This window comes from Drosophila ficusphila, unplaced genomic scaffold (assembly GCF_018152265.1).
Source record: "Drosophila ficusphila isolate 14025-0441.05 unplaced genomic scaffold, ASM1815226v1 contig_348, whole genome shotgun sequence".
Taxonomy (NCBI): Eukaryota; Metazoa; Arthropoda; class Insecta; order Diptera; family Drosophilidae; genus Drosophila; species Drosophila ficusphila.
Window position 1 is genome coordinate 306,765 of NW_025064257.1, and position 15,562 is coordinate 322,326.

At 35.6% G+C, this 15,562-nt stretch overlaps 1 protein-coding gene and 1 long non-coding RNA gene across 4 annotated transcripts in view; one reads left to right on the forward strand and one right to left on the reverse strand.

The window, feature by feature from the left end:
* LOC108101339 (lachesin) overlaps nt 1–15,562 on the reverse strand; it is a 427,086-nt gene that overhangs the window by 123,980 nt on the left and 287,544 nt on the right. For all 3 annotated transcript variants that reach the window (XM_043207880.1, XM_043207878.1, XM_043207879.1), the window contains 2 exons: nt 1,805–1,924; nt 1,580–1,753 (listed from right to left, as the gene is read on the reverse strand). In XM_043207880.1, the coding sequence (XP_043063815.1) occupies nt 1,580–1,753; nt 1,805–1,924 (294 nt within the window). The remainder of the gene's footprint in view (nt 1–1,579; nt 1,754–1,804; nt 1,925–15,562) is intronic.
* Nucleotides 8,913–10,540, forward strand: LOC122319978. The gene is made up of 5 exons (XR_006245428.1): nt 8,913–8,961; nt 9,023–9,040; nt 9,104–10,073; nt 10,131–10,342; nt 10,396–10,540. It is a non-coding gene; the product is annotated as an uncharacterized LOC122319978 (long non-coding RNA).

The window sequence follows — 15,562 nt, forward strand, 5'->3', positions numbered from 1 at the left end:
AAATTAAATATTTTTTAAGATATCAACGTTCAAATAGAAAGGCAGACACGCCCCCACTGGACTGGTGAGCGTAAAATGTTAAGAGGCAGTCTCGAAAATATGTAAGTATTTAATCCAAATCAATAACATAAATTTATTACGACGCTGACTTTCACGGCTTTTGGGAGTAGAAGTGGATATAATAGTGGGCGAGACATAATACATTCCCATCTTCCCATCTGTCCATCTATCCGTCTTTCCCAAAAGCTATAATATTGTGATTAAAAATGTAGATTCTTGTTTTTCCTGCCGTGCAATAATCTATGGCGCTCACAGTTTTCATTCTGCAAGAATTTTATACAGGTTGCAGTGGTAAGTACGCACGAATGAACTTTTAAGGCTTGTTACGCTAACAAGCCGGGAGCCTCTGTTTCTAGATTATTGTATTTAAAACATTTTTCATCCTAAACGTTCAACACAAAAATTACCCTCAAAATTCTTGCCACTTTCTGACAGTGCAGAGCCTTTTGTGTCGTGCGCTCTTCTCAGCGCTTAAAAACTGCCGTAAGTTTCATTTTATATAATTTTGTTTCTGTTTCTGCTTTCGTAAAAATCAGAAGTCTCAGTAGAAGTATAGGCCGAAATCAGTAAAGCAATGAAACGTAAAACTCATCAGCAGACGTCGTTTTTCATATTCTTGCTTTCTGCTTTGCTGTTGCTTTCGATCGGAATCGAAAGTCAATACTGTGACAAGAGTGTCGGTTCTAAGACCAAGTTTAGTGCAGAAGTATTTTGAAAACAAGGCAGCTGAGGGTCTAGCCTTATGCAATATATGAAAAAATACTCTTAAGAACAGTAGACTGTCGAATTTTAAAACTCAAACAGCACAAAATCTATTTACTTTTTTTAATTCTTGGAAATGTTGAACCAGCATGGATTGGTTTCCGTGGTTATTTTATAACTGGTATCGATTGAACGAGCATTCTTCGCGCATAGACGTGTGTTAACCGAGTGTCGCAACCGCTTAGGCTAGGATGTTCTTGTATATAAAAATAAAATAAAATCTGACAACTATATATATAGGTAGCTGCCATAGGAAAGTCCGAAAAATCTATATAGAATTAACGGAAGTTAACGGAAAAACTTTTAAAACATCCTTGTTTTTCATCAGACAAGCCTAATTTTTGAAATATGGAGTTCTCGAATGACTCTTGAAATTTGAATTCGATTTCAATTCGAAATTCGTCTTGCCGAAGCTAGCTTTCTTTCTTGTTGAAAATCTTATTGGTTTTTTTTAATAAACTAATAATTTGGTTTTTTATTTATAAAAAATTGAAATGTTTTATATTTTTAAAACCTTGTTTGTGTTAATGTTATACTTAATAATGTAATTGTTGGATATTTGTACCACTGAAGTTCCAAGATTAAAATATGACATAAGATTATATTATTGTTATAGAACGGTCACACCAATAAATAGATACTTAGTTTGGATTGTAAGCTTATATATATAATAAAACACTTCAACTGAGATCGTCTACGCGAACACATCAACTATTCGGTGTAAATACACAACAGTAATAATCAATTCATCTTATACCTTGCAGGCGAATACGTGATTCGCTCTTACCAAGCGCATTTACGCTTGAACAACTATAAGCTCCAAAGTCTGATTTAGTCAAATATCTAATGGTAAGGTTTAGATGCCATGTGTACAAATTAATCATTTCTTCAGAAATGTTGTATTTGTTTCCATTGTGAAGTTTAATGTTGCCTAAAAAATATGACAATTAGGTAGAGGTCATACAAAAAAAAATAGTTTTACCTTCATTACGGTACCAACCGTTAAGAGGTTTGGGGTACACTTCAACTATGCATTCCAAAGTTACTTCTCTTTCCACTGGCGCGCCAACTAATTGATTGACAGCTTTAATTGTTGGGGAAACTGAAAAACATTTATAAAATTGATTAGGCCACGTGATATATCTTGATTTTTTTTCGTTACTCGCACAGTATGAGTATGTGTTATACAGGCTAGCTGAACTAGGGTCAGTGCCGGATTAGCCATATAGCAGGAGTAGCAAATGCTACGGGCCCGCGCATTGGGAGGGCCCCGCGCGGCCGCGCTCCAACTCCTACCTATCTGATCGTAAAAAAAAAAAAATTTAGATAGTGTTTTTGAAGTATTTCGACAGCTAAAATCTCTTACAACAGAAGAGATTTTGGAAAAATCCTCAAGTATGGTCAGTGCTTACGAAGATGATTTGGAGAAAAGCCTAGGTGGCGAATTAGTGCAGTTCGCAGAGCTGCTGAAAACAGATGTGGCTACTGTTATTGACAGCACGAAACAGGAGCCTCTGGAACAGCAATTTTATATAAAGAATTAAATAATTCTTTAGAATCGTGTTTCCCAAACTTAGAAATTGCCTTGCGCTTTTACTTGTCTCTCATGATCACTAACTGCAGTGGCGAACGTTCTTTTTCAACATTAAAACGTATTAAAAATGAATTAAGGAACACGATGGGCCAAGAACGTCTTAATCATCTCACTTTGTTGAATATAGAGCATGATTTGCTTAAAGAAGTCGATATTGAAAGTGTTATCTCTAAAATTTGCCCATATTAAATCCAGAAAAGTTTATTTGTAACAATTTTGTTTTATTTAAGGGGCACAACTAGTGTGACGGCCTAAAAAATGGTGATTTTTGGGAATTTTTATAAAAAAAACTACTTGATCAATTCTTTTCAAATTTTTAGAATATATTTATACATGTTTGAAGAATATACAGTAAAATTTTTAAAGAAAAAAGTTAAATATTTTTTAAGCTAGAGCCGATCTCCAAAGGCGCTAAAAAAAAAAGTGTCCCAACTGCTGCAGTGATTCCGGCCTTCTCCGTGGATGAAATCAAAAAATGAAAAGTTCTTGTTAAACTAGATGATATTGTCCATACAATGACCTACGATAAATAAAAAATATCAAAAATTGACAAAATGGCGGCGTTTAAAAAAAAAAAAATCGAATTTTACCCAAAATGTTGGTCGTTTTTGGCCTGCCAAAATTCGATTTTTGATCGGATCAAAAAACCGATAGGGCATTGTAGGGAGGACTATATATAGAACATCTAAAAAAATTTGATAGTGATCGGATCATTAGTTTTTGAGTTATCACTGCAGCAAATTCGGAAAATGCAGTTTCGAGAAAAACGCGTTTAAGGGGGGGGTAAGGGTTTAAAAATTTTTTTTACATTTTTTTTTATTTTTTTTCTGAATGATTTATATGTCGAGAACATTGTTTACAAATTTTGAGTCAGTTAAAGTCGAACTAACGGAGTTACAGCGTTTTAAACAACCGTATTTGGACGTTTTTTCACGTATAAAAATACTTTGAATCGATTTTGCCGAAGACGTTATTTTGAAAGTCGGTGAACATCAGAACTCAAAATTTACTGAACCGATCTTTTTCAAATTTTTAACATAAATTCTCAACATAAATACGCAGGTAATCAGGAAGAGATTTTTTTAATTTTTAATTTTTTCTATTTTTAAAAAATAAATTAACAGCGATTTTTTAAGCTAAAATCGCACTTTTCACTTTCAAGTGCTCCCAAAAATAGACAAAAAATAAATTTAAAAAAACTCTTCCTGATTACCTCGGGAAATTCATTATCTTTACAACGCATATCACGTTTTTTTTTAAGATGATCCGTTAACGCCCTATGATGTTCACCGCAAAACAACTTTTTCTTTGGGCGCTTCGCAAGATTAACCGCCACAGGCTTATTTCTAAATATTTTTTAATAATTTTTTTTTTCAATACTCTTCAAAAGTTGAACAATTAAATGTAATAAAGCTCAAAAAAAAATAAACATACTCATTTCGCCGCAAAAAAAAATAAAACATGGCCGTTTTTTTGGCCTTTAAAACCCCCCTTAAAGATAAAATGATCGTATTCACTGCTATACGAGCGGCTGCTTTTAAAATTGCTATAACTCAAAAACTATTTAAGATATCGATTTTAAATTTTAATATGTTATTTTTAAAGGTGTAATCTACCGAAATATGAAAGAAAAAAAAAAGATTTTTTTGAAATGTCACACTAGTTGTGCCCCTTAATACCCAAAACTTGAGAACCTAAAGCAAAGCAAGGGCCCCTTGACAGAATTTGCTACAGGCCCCGCGCTAGCTTAATCCGGCACTGACTAGGGTCAGAACGTCCCCGTTTTCGATTGAAAAAAAAAATACGAATACGAAAAAAACGAATAGTTTCAATTCAATTTTACCGCTCTGCGGTGCTTTTCGGTAGGGGTTTGAACCCCTGAAACCACCCCCGTAAATCCGCCACTGAATAGATCCAGTTGGGTCGAGGAAGTTAATTCCCCCTTCATATAATAATAATAATAATAATGCCAAAAAAATTATAACGTCGTTGTTTTTTATCCTACAAACATGATTTGAATCGGACAACTATATCATATAGCTACTCCAAGCCTCATTTTTGGAATCTATAATTTTATAATGATTCTCGAACTTCGACTTAAATTTCATTAAAATCGGACGACTATATCAGCTTTAATATGAACAATCGTCGAAAGTATAATTAATAGAAAAATCGTCATAGCTTTGATGTTGTTTAGCATTTATGAATTTTTTTTTGACATATTTGATGACTGCAAGCGTATATTAGTTTCAACTTGCCGAGGCTAGCTTCCTTTCTTGTTATAAATAATTTTTTTTAATAAATTTGTTTTGATAAATTAATTCAAAATGAGTCATGAAAAGAAAAATGGTAATCTTCTTGAAGACTTGAAAAGCAAGTTAAGAAATCGAGTGAAAAGCATTCGCCGATTGAATAGTCGACTTGATTCTGGCTTGACTGCTGCCATAGGAAAGATCGAAAAATCTATATAGAATCAACGTAAATAAAATGATAACATCGTTATTTCTCATCAGAAAATCATGATTTTTGGAATATAGGGTTTTCTAACGACTCTTGAATAACAAATAAAATTTCATCAAAATCGGACGACTATATCATATAGCTGCCAAATGAACAATAGTCAAAAATATGAAAAATTAATAGAAAAGTCGCCGTTGCTTCGATGTTGTTTAGCCTTTATGTATTCTGTTCGAAATATTTGATGACTGCAAGGGTGTATAAGCTTCGGCTTGCCGAAGCTAGCTTCCTTTCTTGTTAAATGCATAGGTACCCTGCAGTTCTGGCTGTCACCTGGTGACTCGTGTCATTTAAGCAATCGTGTGTGTAGAAAAGGAAAAGGGATATTCCTAAGTTTCCCTCTCTTTCTCACTCTTATAATACGAATCGTTGTTTGCAACCGACGGCGGCCCGACACCAAATTTGTCTTCTATTCCATTTCGTTTTTTTTTTTATCATTGCTGTCAATCTCCGTTAGCAACACAAATTTGTGTTTTCGGTGGAAACCCCGGCTGAGGCATGCTCGACTTACACATGAATACTTTTAGGTTTTAAAGTTTTTGAAATAATTTATTTAAAATATGTATAATTATTGTCTGGGAATTATATTTAAATTAAATTTATTAGTCAAATTATAAATCAATATTAACTAATTTTTTTTATTTAAAAAAAGAGATTTGTTAAATGGTTTTATAATTTGACTAAATAGTTTAAATAAACATTTCTAATATTAGTATTAAGAATCTTGCCCTTTTATTAATGCGCGTTGCATATATAGTCCGGTATGACTTTAAATCTAAAGGGTATGCGGCACGCGCCAAAAAGTCTAAGACGAAACAAAAGGGACGACGCAAATTAAGAAAAAAAAGAACTGACCTGCGTCATTCCTTCGTTGTTCGCCAGCAAATTAAGAAGACTTCCTTGTTCGCCAGCAAAGACGATTTTTTAAAAGTGACAATTTGTGAAATAATTTTTTCAGAAAAAACCAGGTAAGTGTTTACAAAATGTTTAAGAGCTATTTTTTTTTAAGTTTTGAAAAAAACCATAAGGCGCTGCGGTGCTTTTTGAAGAAAATAAAGTGCAAGTGCAAAAAGTGAACTCTCTTTTACATATGTGCGCCGGCGCACATTTAATAAATTAATTCCAATCGTAAGCTGGGCCCAATTCTAAACTGGGCCCAATGCAGTTTAAGCCTGTCAAAATTTGAAGTGTCGCTCGCCGCCTTATGGTTTTTTGTACGTGTTTATTGCATTCGTTGCGAGGTACAGTGGGTCCACGTTTATTTTGTTCAGAAATAAAATTTTTAATTTATCTATTGGTGCGATTTTAGTTACTGGGGTGCCAAGGTTTGAGGACATTTTATTGTTAATTGGCCCAAAATAAAAACTTTTTAATTAATAAATAATAAATTTAAAAATTCGAAATTTCGCCATGTTTATGAAATATTGACCTTTAAATGTGAGATTATTCTGCGCGCGTTATACGTCACAGTGGGCGGGCAACGTGCAAAAAAAATAACTGGGAAATGTTATATTTTTATATATATACATAATTAAATAATTTTATTATTTTAATTAAATAATTATTTTATTTATTTTAATTAAATAATTTTATTATTTTCTTTTATTCTTTATGATTTATTATTATTTATTTACATTTTTATTAAGGCAGGTTCTCACCTTGTAGAGCCCAAAAATTGCAATTTTTTAAATAAAGTTTTTAAAGAAAACGATTAATATCTATACGAAAAGCCTAAAAAAATCGATTTTTTCCTTCACAAGGTGAGCATCTGCCTTAATATCCCGATATCTCGTAAACGATGCGAGATAAACGCAGTATTTAAATTATAAAATTAAATTTTTTTTCATTTTCAGCGGTTGTTTTTTATTAGATTTGTATTCATATTTTTTTAGAAGTGAAAAAATGATTAGACCTCGTCAGATTCGTAACTTAGTTAAGAAGGAAAAAGACCAATTAGCTAAAAGGCTAAGATTAGCAGAAGAAAGTCCGATAGAAGAAAATATTGAAGTAAGCGCTCAGGTTAATGATCATTTTTTGCAGGAAGATGTAGAGGTAGATAGTTTAAATGAAGAATCAAGTCAGGAAGCAAGCATGGAAGTAGAGCAGGATCTTAATTATAAGCTTAGGAAGTGGTTTGTAAAACACAAGCCCAAGCGTAGCTGTGTTATCGATTTAATTAAAATTTTAAATGAAGAAAATTTAAATATTAGGCCTTTTTAAAAATTTAATTGCAATGAAAAGCCAAATATTATGCAAGTTGGAGGTGGTTCCTATTTGCATATTGGCCTTTCAAAACAATTAAATAAACTTGATGTAGTTCCGGAACTACCGGATGTATTAAGTATTGACGTTAATGTTGACGGCCTTCCATTATTTAAAAGCTCACGTTCACAATTGTGGCCCATATTAATTAGAGTAAATAATATAAATAAATGTCCGGTTTTCCCCGTAGGAGTTTTTTCGGGCCAAAATAAGCCATCCAATTCAGATGAGTATTTGTCTAGATTTACTAGGGAGTTGTCCGATGTAATGGAAAATGGTCTAACCATTTTAAATAAAAACATTAAAATTGATCTTAGAGCTCTTGTGTGCGACACTCCTGCAAGGGCATTTGTTACAGGCACACCTGGACATACATCCAGTTAAGGCTGTACCAAATGCACTCAGGTGGGACGCAAAATAGATGCAACGTTAACATACAGCACTTCTTGTGCTGAGTTAATTACAGATGTTGACTTTGCGAGAAGGAAATATCCAAATCATCATTCCAAAGATTATTTAGGCTCTCAGTCCGCTTTCGAAAAACTTGGCATCGGTATGGTTACCCAAGTTCCCTTGGATTGCATGCACCTCATTGAGTTGGGTGTAATGCGAAAAATTTTGGAAAGAATTTATTATAATAAAGTAAAACAAAAAATTTCTAAAGAAAATAAAATGAAGATGTCAGATATATTAACGTCAATGCGGGGCTACATACCTAGGGAATTTTCACGAAAGCCTAGAACATTGTTAGAACTTCCAAATTGGAAAAGCACTGAATTTCGCCAATTTTTATTATACACTGGAATTGTAGTTTTTAAAGATACAATCCATGAAGAGCAGTATTATATTTTTTTGCTATTGCATTGCGCATATAGACTGCTCTGCTCACAAAAACAGCGGGAGAATAATGTTGAGGTTGCTCAACGAATTTTAAATTTATTTGTTGAAAATTTTCCCATTGTCTTCGGCGAAAACAGTGTTTCTTACAATATTCATGGCCTACTCCATGTAAGAGAGACTGTAAATCAAATCGGAAATCCGATTGCAGGTTCCTCTTACGCTTTTGAGAATTATTTGCAGGTATTAAAAAAAGTGGTCCGAAAGCCAACAAATATTTTAGAACAAATTTATAGAAGAACGGTAGAGGAATCGTATGTAGCTCCAGGAAGGGAAGAAATTAAGTTAGAAGGCAGGTTTCTCAAAATCCAAGACTGTAGACTTAGCGATAGGACACCAGACAATTTTTGTTTTGTTGGGGATGAGATCCCAATACAAATAGAGTCCTTTGAGGAGAATGAAGGAGAAATTTTTATAATAGGTAGGGAATTAAATAATAAAACAAACTTTTTTGATGAGCCCTTAAGGTCGTCAAGCCTAGGTATTTATTTAGTAAATTTCAGAACGCAGATGGACGTTAAAAAATGTTCAGTTAGGGAATTTAGAAGAAAGGCTGTAGTTATGCCTTTCAAACAGGAAGCAGTTTTAGTTCCCTGCTTGCACTTTTCATAGGGATTTTTAGGATTTTGGAGGTGTTTAGTCCGTAGGCGTAATTTAATTACGAATCGGGCATATTTAAAGCGACGGCGCTTTAAATATCTTTTGAAAATTCACCTGCCATGGTTCGAAACCAAAAAAAAAAAAAAAATGTTAAAATAATGAAATTAATTTAATGAAATAAAACAATGATTTTAATTATGTTCTTTTTTATTTACTTAGAATGTCAGAGCCAAGTTCGAAAATTCGCCGCATCAACTTTTCCGAGTCGGGTAAGTATAAATTCCATTAAAAAAAAAAACATAAATTAAACTATTTTTCTTGTATTCACAGATCAGCCATCAGTACCCCGTAAATTTGTTGATTTATTTTTTTTTTTTTTTTTTTGATTACTTATTTAAATTTTATTTACAGATATCACTGCGGAGTATACACGGTGCGTCCATTAAGTTTCGAGACATGAACCATATCTCAGCAAATAGTAGCGCCAGCTAGGTATTCGAAGGTGCATTTTAAAGCTTAAACCTTTTTCTATTGACGTGTCAAACTTCATTACATTTGCTTGTCAAATAACAAGGATATGACAGTTTTCCCTAAACAGTTTTTGATCTGATGTTGAAATTCCAACATGGAACAAAGAGCAAAGATCATTGCAGAGAAGTCGTTGCAGCCGCCAGAAATGATCCAAACTTTCTGAAATCAATTGTTACTGGCGACGAAACATGGTGCTTTCAGTATGATCCAGAAACTAAGCGCCAAAGTTCGGAATGGAAGTCAAAAAACTCACCACAAGCCAAAAAAAGCGAAAATCTCCTTCAAAAATCAAAACAATGCTCATCATTTTCTTCGATAGTAAAGGCATTATCCACAAAGAGTTCGTTCCAACTGGTCAAACGGTCACTGGCACGTATTATCTTGAAGTTTTAAAGCATTTGATGGCCAGAATCCGTCGTACTCGACCCGAATATCGCGATCCAGAGAAATGGTGTCTGTTGCACGACAATGCGCCGAGTCACAAATCAATCATTGTTCGTCAGTTTTTAGCCCGAAATCAAGTCTGTGTGTTGGACCACCCACCGTATTCACCTGATTTGGCGCCGTGTGACTTCTCCTTGTTTCCAAAGTTGAAGTTGAAGTTGAAAGGATGCTTTTTTGAAGATGTTGAGACCATTAAAACGACACGAGCATTGGAGGCTATTCCACAAAATGAGCTGAAGCACGCATTTGAATCACTATTGAATCGCTGTGAGAAGTGTAATAAAGCGAAGGGAGAATACTTCGAATAATAAATTTGAAAAACTTGAAATATCTTGTTTATTTTGCGATTTATGGAATCAGTCTCGAAACTTAATGGACGCACCGTGTATAATTGAATCCTTAAAAGGTAATATTTTCTATTCGAGTATTTTTCATTTTTTAATAAAATTATTTACCATTTTAGAAGAAATAACTTATTTGCGTGGGCAGAATGCTTCTCTGCACCAAAAATTAGATTCGATGGCTGAGAAGCTGGCGGAAAATAACGCGCTCCTAAAAATAAGGACGAAGGCGGAGCATAAGGAAGGGCTATCGGGGTTTCCCTTCCCCCTTAAGTCAGATGATGACTTAAATCTCTTCGAGGCCACAATGACGCCAACCCTCCGAGATTATTACGTAAGTTTTTTTATGCTGTTGGTGGCAAAATATTTCAAATTTTTTCATTACAGAAACAAAAAATAACCAACATGGCCAAGAACGACCATTTCGTTAAAGCGGTCCGCATGGTTCTGGATGAAAATCTTGTCCAGAACTACAACTTGGATGGGTCAAGCGGTAAGAAAAGTCTTAAAGGCTTTTCAAACCTTTACCAAATTTTAAAAGGTAAGCAAATAAAAAAAAAGTTTGAATAACAATAATTTAATAATTTTTACATTTTCAGAGGTCTCAGAAGCAGCAGCTCCACTGGAGGATGCTGAAAAAAAACATAAGAAAGGCTATACACAACATTAAAAATAACCTAATTAAAAAAAATAGCAGGAAAAATTGTAAATTAAATAGTACCCTGTAAAATAATAATAGAAAAAATGATAATAATAATAAAAGAAAATATTTGAAATTATTAAAAATTGTATTAAAAACGTTTTTTTTTTTTGTAAAAAAAATATTTATGACTGTTCAAAAATATGTATTGGTGAATTCATATAGGACATGGTTTAAAAAGTCACCAATGGTTTCATGTAGGTCAATCTTTGAAAACTCATTGATGAATGCACCAACGACATATTCATAAAGACATTGGTGATTTCACTAAGGGTATCCTCCCAGAAGCCATCGATGAAATTGTCTCCCCCACGTCACCAACGAAATCATCAATGGCTTATACGAATTTACTCCATACAAAATTCGTATAAGCCACCGATGACTCGTTCGATGAAACGGACAAAATTGTCATCCAGAGCGTCATGCATGACAAAACCGGCGATCCCATACAAATGACTATATGAATTGTCATCGGATAGCCACCAGTGGCTGCTTCCCCTGTCATCGGTGGGTCGTCGTCCATTTCATCGACGAAAAGCCACTTTTGGAACTGCAGGGTAGTAAATGTCGAGTTTGTGGAATCGTGTATCAACTTACTTTGTATTGACGAGTCCAATTCTCAAGTTAAGAAAAAGGTACACACAGTGCATATTGGGCCAGGGCACCGATTTTTCGACGAAAATTAAAATTTTTCATAGAAAGTAAATGTTTGTTGAGGAGACAACGAATATGCCACCCTTGTAAATAACCAAACGCACGAATAGGTTTAGTTAATTTAAGTGTATATTTTGGAGCTGCGTTTTATGTTTTGTGATATATGTGTACAATGCATGCGAGATAAGTGTAAGCTTGAACTGTGGTTGTCTTTGGACCGGCCGAAAGCGCGGCTAGTTTATAAAGAAGTTTGCAAGAGAAACTTGGCTATATATATAACATAGATGATAGATGAGATAACAACGTCGGAAGTGGTACGGTTCCTATATTTGAAAGTCGATGAGCAGAACGGTTTGGAGGCGGCTGCCCGTATCTGTCCAGACCATAGCTACTCTGACGATTCCGTCCTCGCCGGGTATGACTCCTTGGCTAAGTGAATTTGCTGGATGCTCCTTAGAAGAAGTACGATCCTCAAGTTGATCTCCTCAACAGAAAGATGGACATCTGAATGTAAAGCCAAACACGCCCCCATAGCATTTTAACTCAATTTTTGTGTTCACTGTGAAATTGTGAGAAAAAAAGAATTTTTATTTAATTTAAGTTAAACTGTGAAAATTATGTGGTTCGTGCATTTGAGGATAATTTAACACTCTGTCCATAGTCCAAAATGCTTAGAGGACGCAGACATCCAAGCCAGCAACAAGTATATTCACAAAACTTAAGCGGAGAAAGACAAATGAGCACATGGAGATCATTGGCATCATTCAATCGCTTGGCATTCCAATATGACCCCACTGCGAACTACAGTGATAATGAAAATTTAGATATTGGACCAATGGCGATATTATACCGATATTGCAGTGCGTTAAAGTTTAAAAGAGAAACGGCTGGATCTTTCCCATCTTTCTATACTTCCATATATTTGAAAAATGTTGCAACATTGACTTTTATGTTGTTAAATTGTGTTGACCAGCAGTGGTGGATACAGGGGGGGCGATAGGGGCGATCGCCCCCCCCAGCTTCTGAAAAAGGTGCTGCACTTGAATGCGTCCGACTCCTTAGAAAACGCGTGAACGGAATGAGCTGGCGTGAACTTCGGAAACCTGCGTGTTACAGCGTGTCGCCAGTCCTTCCTTGCCCACTTCTTCCCTTGCCTACCCTTCTCCTATCTCTTCGCCCAAATTTGTGTTTCTAACTGTAAATGCATTCCAATGGCAACAATGCAATGAGAGAAACGAAAAAATAGAAGACAAAATGGAATTCGCCATTTAGATTAAAATTAATTAATTTATTTGTACACTGTGTTTTGAATAAAACTGCGTATAATTTTTGATTATTTGCCACCTGCTACTTGCATTATTTAAAAAAAAATTATGATCGCGAACCCCCCCCCAGGCCGCCCCTGTTGACCAGCGAAGCGGACACAGGACCTCTAGTTCGAAATAAAAAGAGACGTGTACGCAAATACACGCTGCAACTTATCAAATGAGTTAAGGAGTTTTATGTTAGTAGAAACATCTACGCAAACGCTTCCAATTAGAGTCGCGGAACGACACTCCGGAAGATCCTTTACTACATCTAACTGGGAAGGCCATTCCGACGAGTTTTACAAAAGAAATGGAGGTCCATTAGCCCATAGGGAATGCTCCAGAAATTCTCTAGGGGTACAGCCTCTCGACACGACATCCGCCGGATTGAGACTGGTTGGAACATGATGCCAAGAAATTCCGGTGGTGGAACGGGAACATTGGGCATGGAGTAGGAACGCGACATGACCTTGCTGTTGGCCAGTGGTTCCTGCAAGTCCTGTTTTACGAGGTCGGTGTTGCGAGAGTCATCGATAATCTTGGCATCAGAAGTGGACCTTGGTAAGTCGATTTTGTCCAGATACGTGCAATTGGCAGCTGTGGCACTAGCAAATGGCAATTTGCGTTGGGCCGCTAAGCGTCGATTAAGCTAAGCCTACACATCCGTGACGACTTCTGAAAATTCCAACCTAGTGTTCAGCTCCAGCTCCGCTAAGTCCAGCCTTTCCAACGATGTCTGGGCAGAATCAAATACCAAGTTTTGTGCGTCGATCCAATTTAGTATCGCAAGAATATCGGCCTCATCAAATTGATTAATATTGCTGGCCACCAAATTCTTCATCGAGTTGATTTGCCGCAAATAGGATTGCACTTTGGCCCGAAAGAATTGTATGTCACTGGGGCCATTTTGAGGCTGCATCTCGTTCACAGGATTTTGCATTTTATAAATCACAAAAATATAAAAAATAAAAAATAGTTTCTGAACGAGTTTACTATGCACGAAACACCCTGTGGTTTAAAGCGCGAAAATGTTAAGCACCAAGCGTCCCCAAAAGGTTACGGAACTTTGTTTTGTTGTTGTTGCTTGCAAAGAGTTTGCCCGTTTAGAAACAGCAAAAGAACTGATAAACACAGCGCAAAATATACAAAATCAAACGACCGGGGTCACCAAAATGTTTGTGGGGAAGACAACGAATATGTCACCCTTGTAAATAACCAAACACACGAATAGGTTTAGTTAATTTTAAAAAATCTGCAACTCTTCGTTTTATGTTTTGTGATATATATGTAAAATGCATGCGAGATAAGTGTAAGCTTAAACTGTGGTTGACTGTGGGCCGGCCGAAAGCGCGGCTAGTTTATAAAGAAGTTTGCAAGAGAAACTTGGCTACATATATAACATAGATCAGGGGTGCTCAAATTCGTCTTATGGCAGTGCGTTTACTAACACACCCACAAGAAAACGTGTACATATGTAGCGGCGCGTTTTAGTTGGGGCGCAGCTGTGCACTGAGAGAAAAAAAAAAGTTTTAAATATTTATTTTTGGTTTTTTTTATTTATTACGCATTGTACTTCGCATTTAAAGTTTATGCCAAAAAAACTGCTTTCTAATTCATCACTCATTTTGACCCGCCAAAAAATTTAACATAACACTTACGATGGTACACCACGAAATAAATCAAAAGCCAACGCAGACAGAAAAATAAGTTTCAGTGCATGAGCTCGAGGAAAAAACAAAAACAAAATACATTGCGTTCAGCGAAGCGTGACGACGGATAGAGATGTAATGAAGAAACAAGCAAAATTGTTTTTGTTTCGCATGCAAATCGAAGCCCATATGCACGGTGCTTATGCGCGCACTACCCATAAGCACAGAGCATCTACAAAAACAAAAGTGCACTCAGTGTATAGGCGTTGAGCACCGCTGACATAGATGATAGATGAGATAACAACTATAACGTAAGAGTAGCTTGAAGAGCGGATTACATACAGCAACTGCAGCGGTACACCTATGCGCACCAGATTAGCTGCTGGCGGTCTGCTCCGTTGCTATTTTAATAATAAAATTTGAATAGTATATACTTTGACTAAAATGAATTAAAAGATTTTAATTGTTTTGATGCATTCCTGAAATTTTAGTGGCCCTTGAAAGTCAGCTGTTTGATTGTAAGCGTGCGAAACTAAAAAGAGCGGAAAAGATTTTGTTTACTTGCGAGCGTGCCAAAATTGTTGTGGCTTGAGCAATTTTCACTAAAATTATGGAAAAGAAAGACAAAGGTATGTAGAATATTTGTATTAAAAAATATATTGTTAATGTTTGATAATGTGTTCTTTGTATGCGTTTATTGGTATTGTCCAAAAGTAGAAAAAAGCTAACCTGAAGAGTGCCTAGAGGTCATGTTCATGTGGAACACTTATCAGATCTTTCATCGGATTACTCGCCCATTTAAATTCTTATCTACGACCATCCACAGCTTTCTAAACGAACACATCTTCTAACTTCCAGTGAAACAGATTGGCTTAAATACAGATAGTATGTGAGTACCCATATTGATGGCTTCCCAAACATGCACCAAAAAGAAGAGATTGACAGCTCAGTTGAAGCACTAGTATCTGTTATGTCACTAGCTGCTCAACACTCCACACCTACTATATCGGCTTGTAATTTTAATTCTAATTTTAGCAACAGTCGAGCTTCTGGGCATATCAACGAATTGCTAAGCAATAAGAGAAGGCTTCGGAGGGAGTGGCAAGCCCACAGATCGCCTGCTTCGAAGGAGCGGCTTAAAACAGCCAACTATCTTCTACGCACAGCCCTAGAAGATGAAAGTAATCGATCTCAATTATTCTATTTGCAGAATCTCTCCCCTAACAGCAGACGATATCCACTGT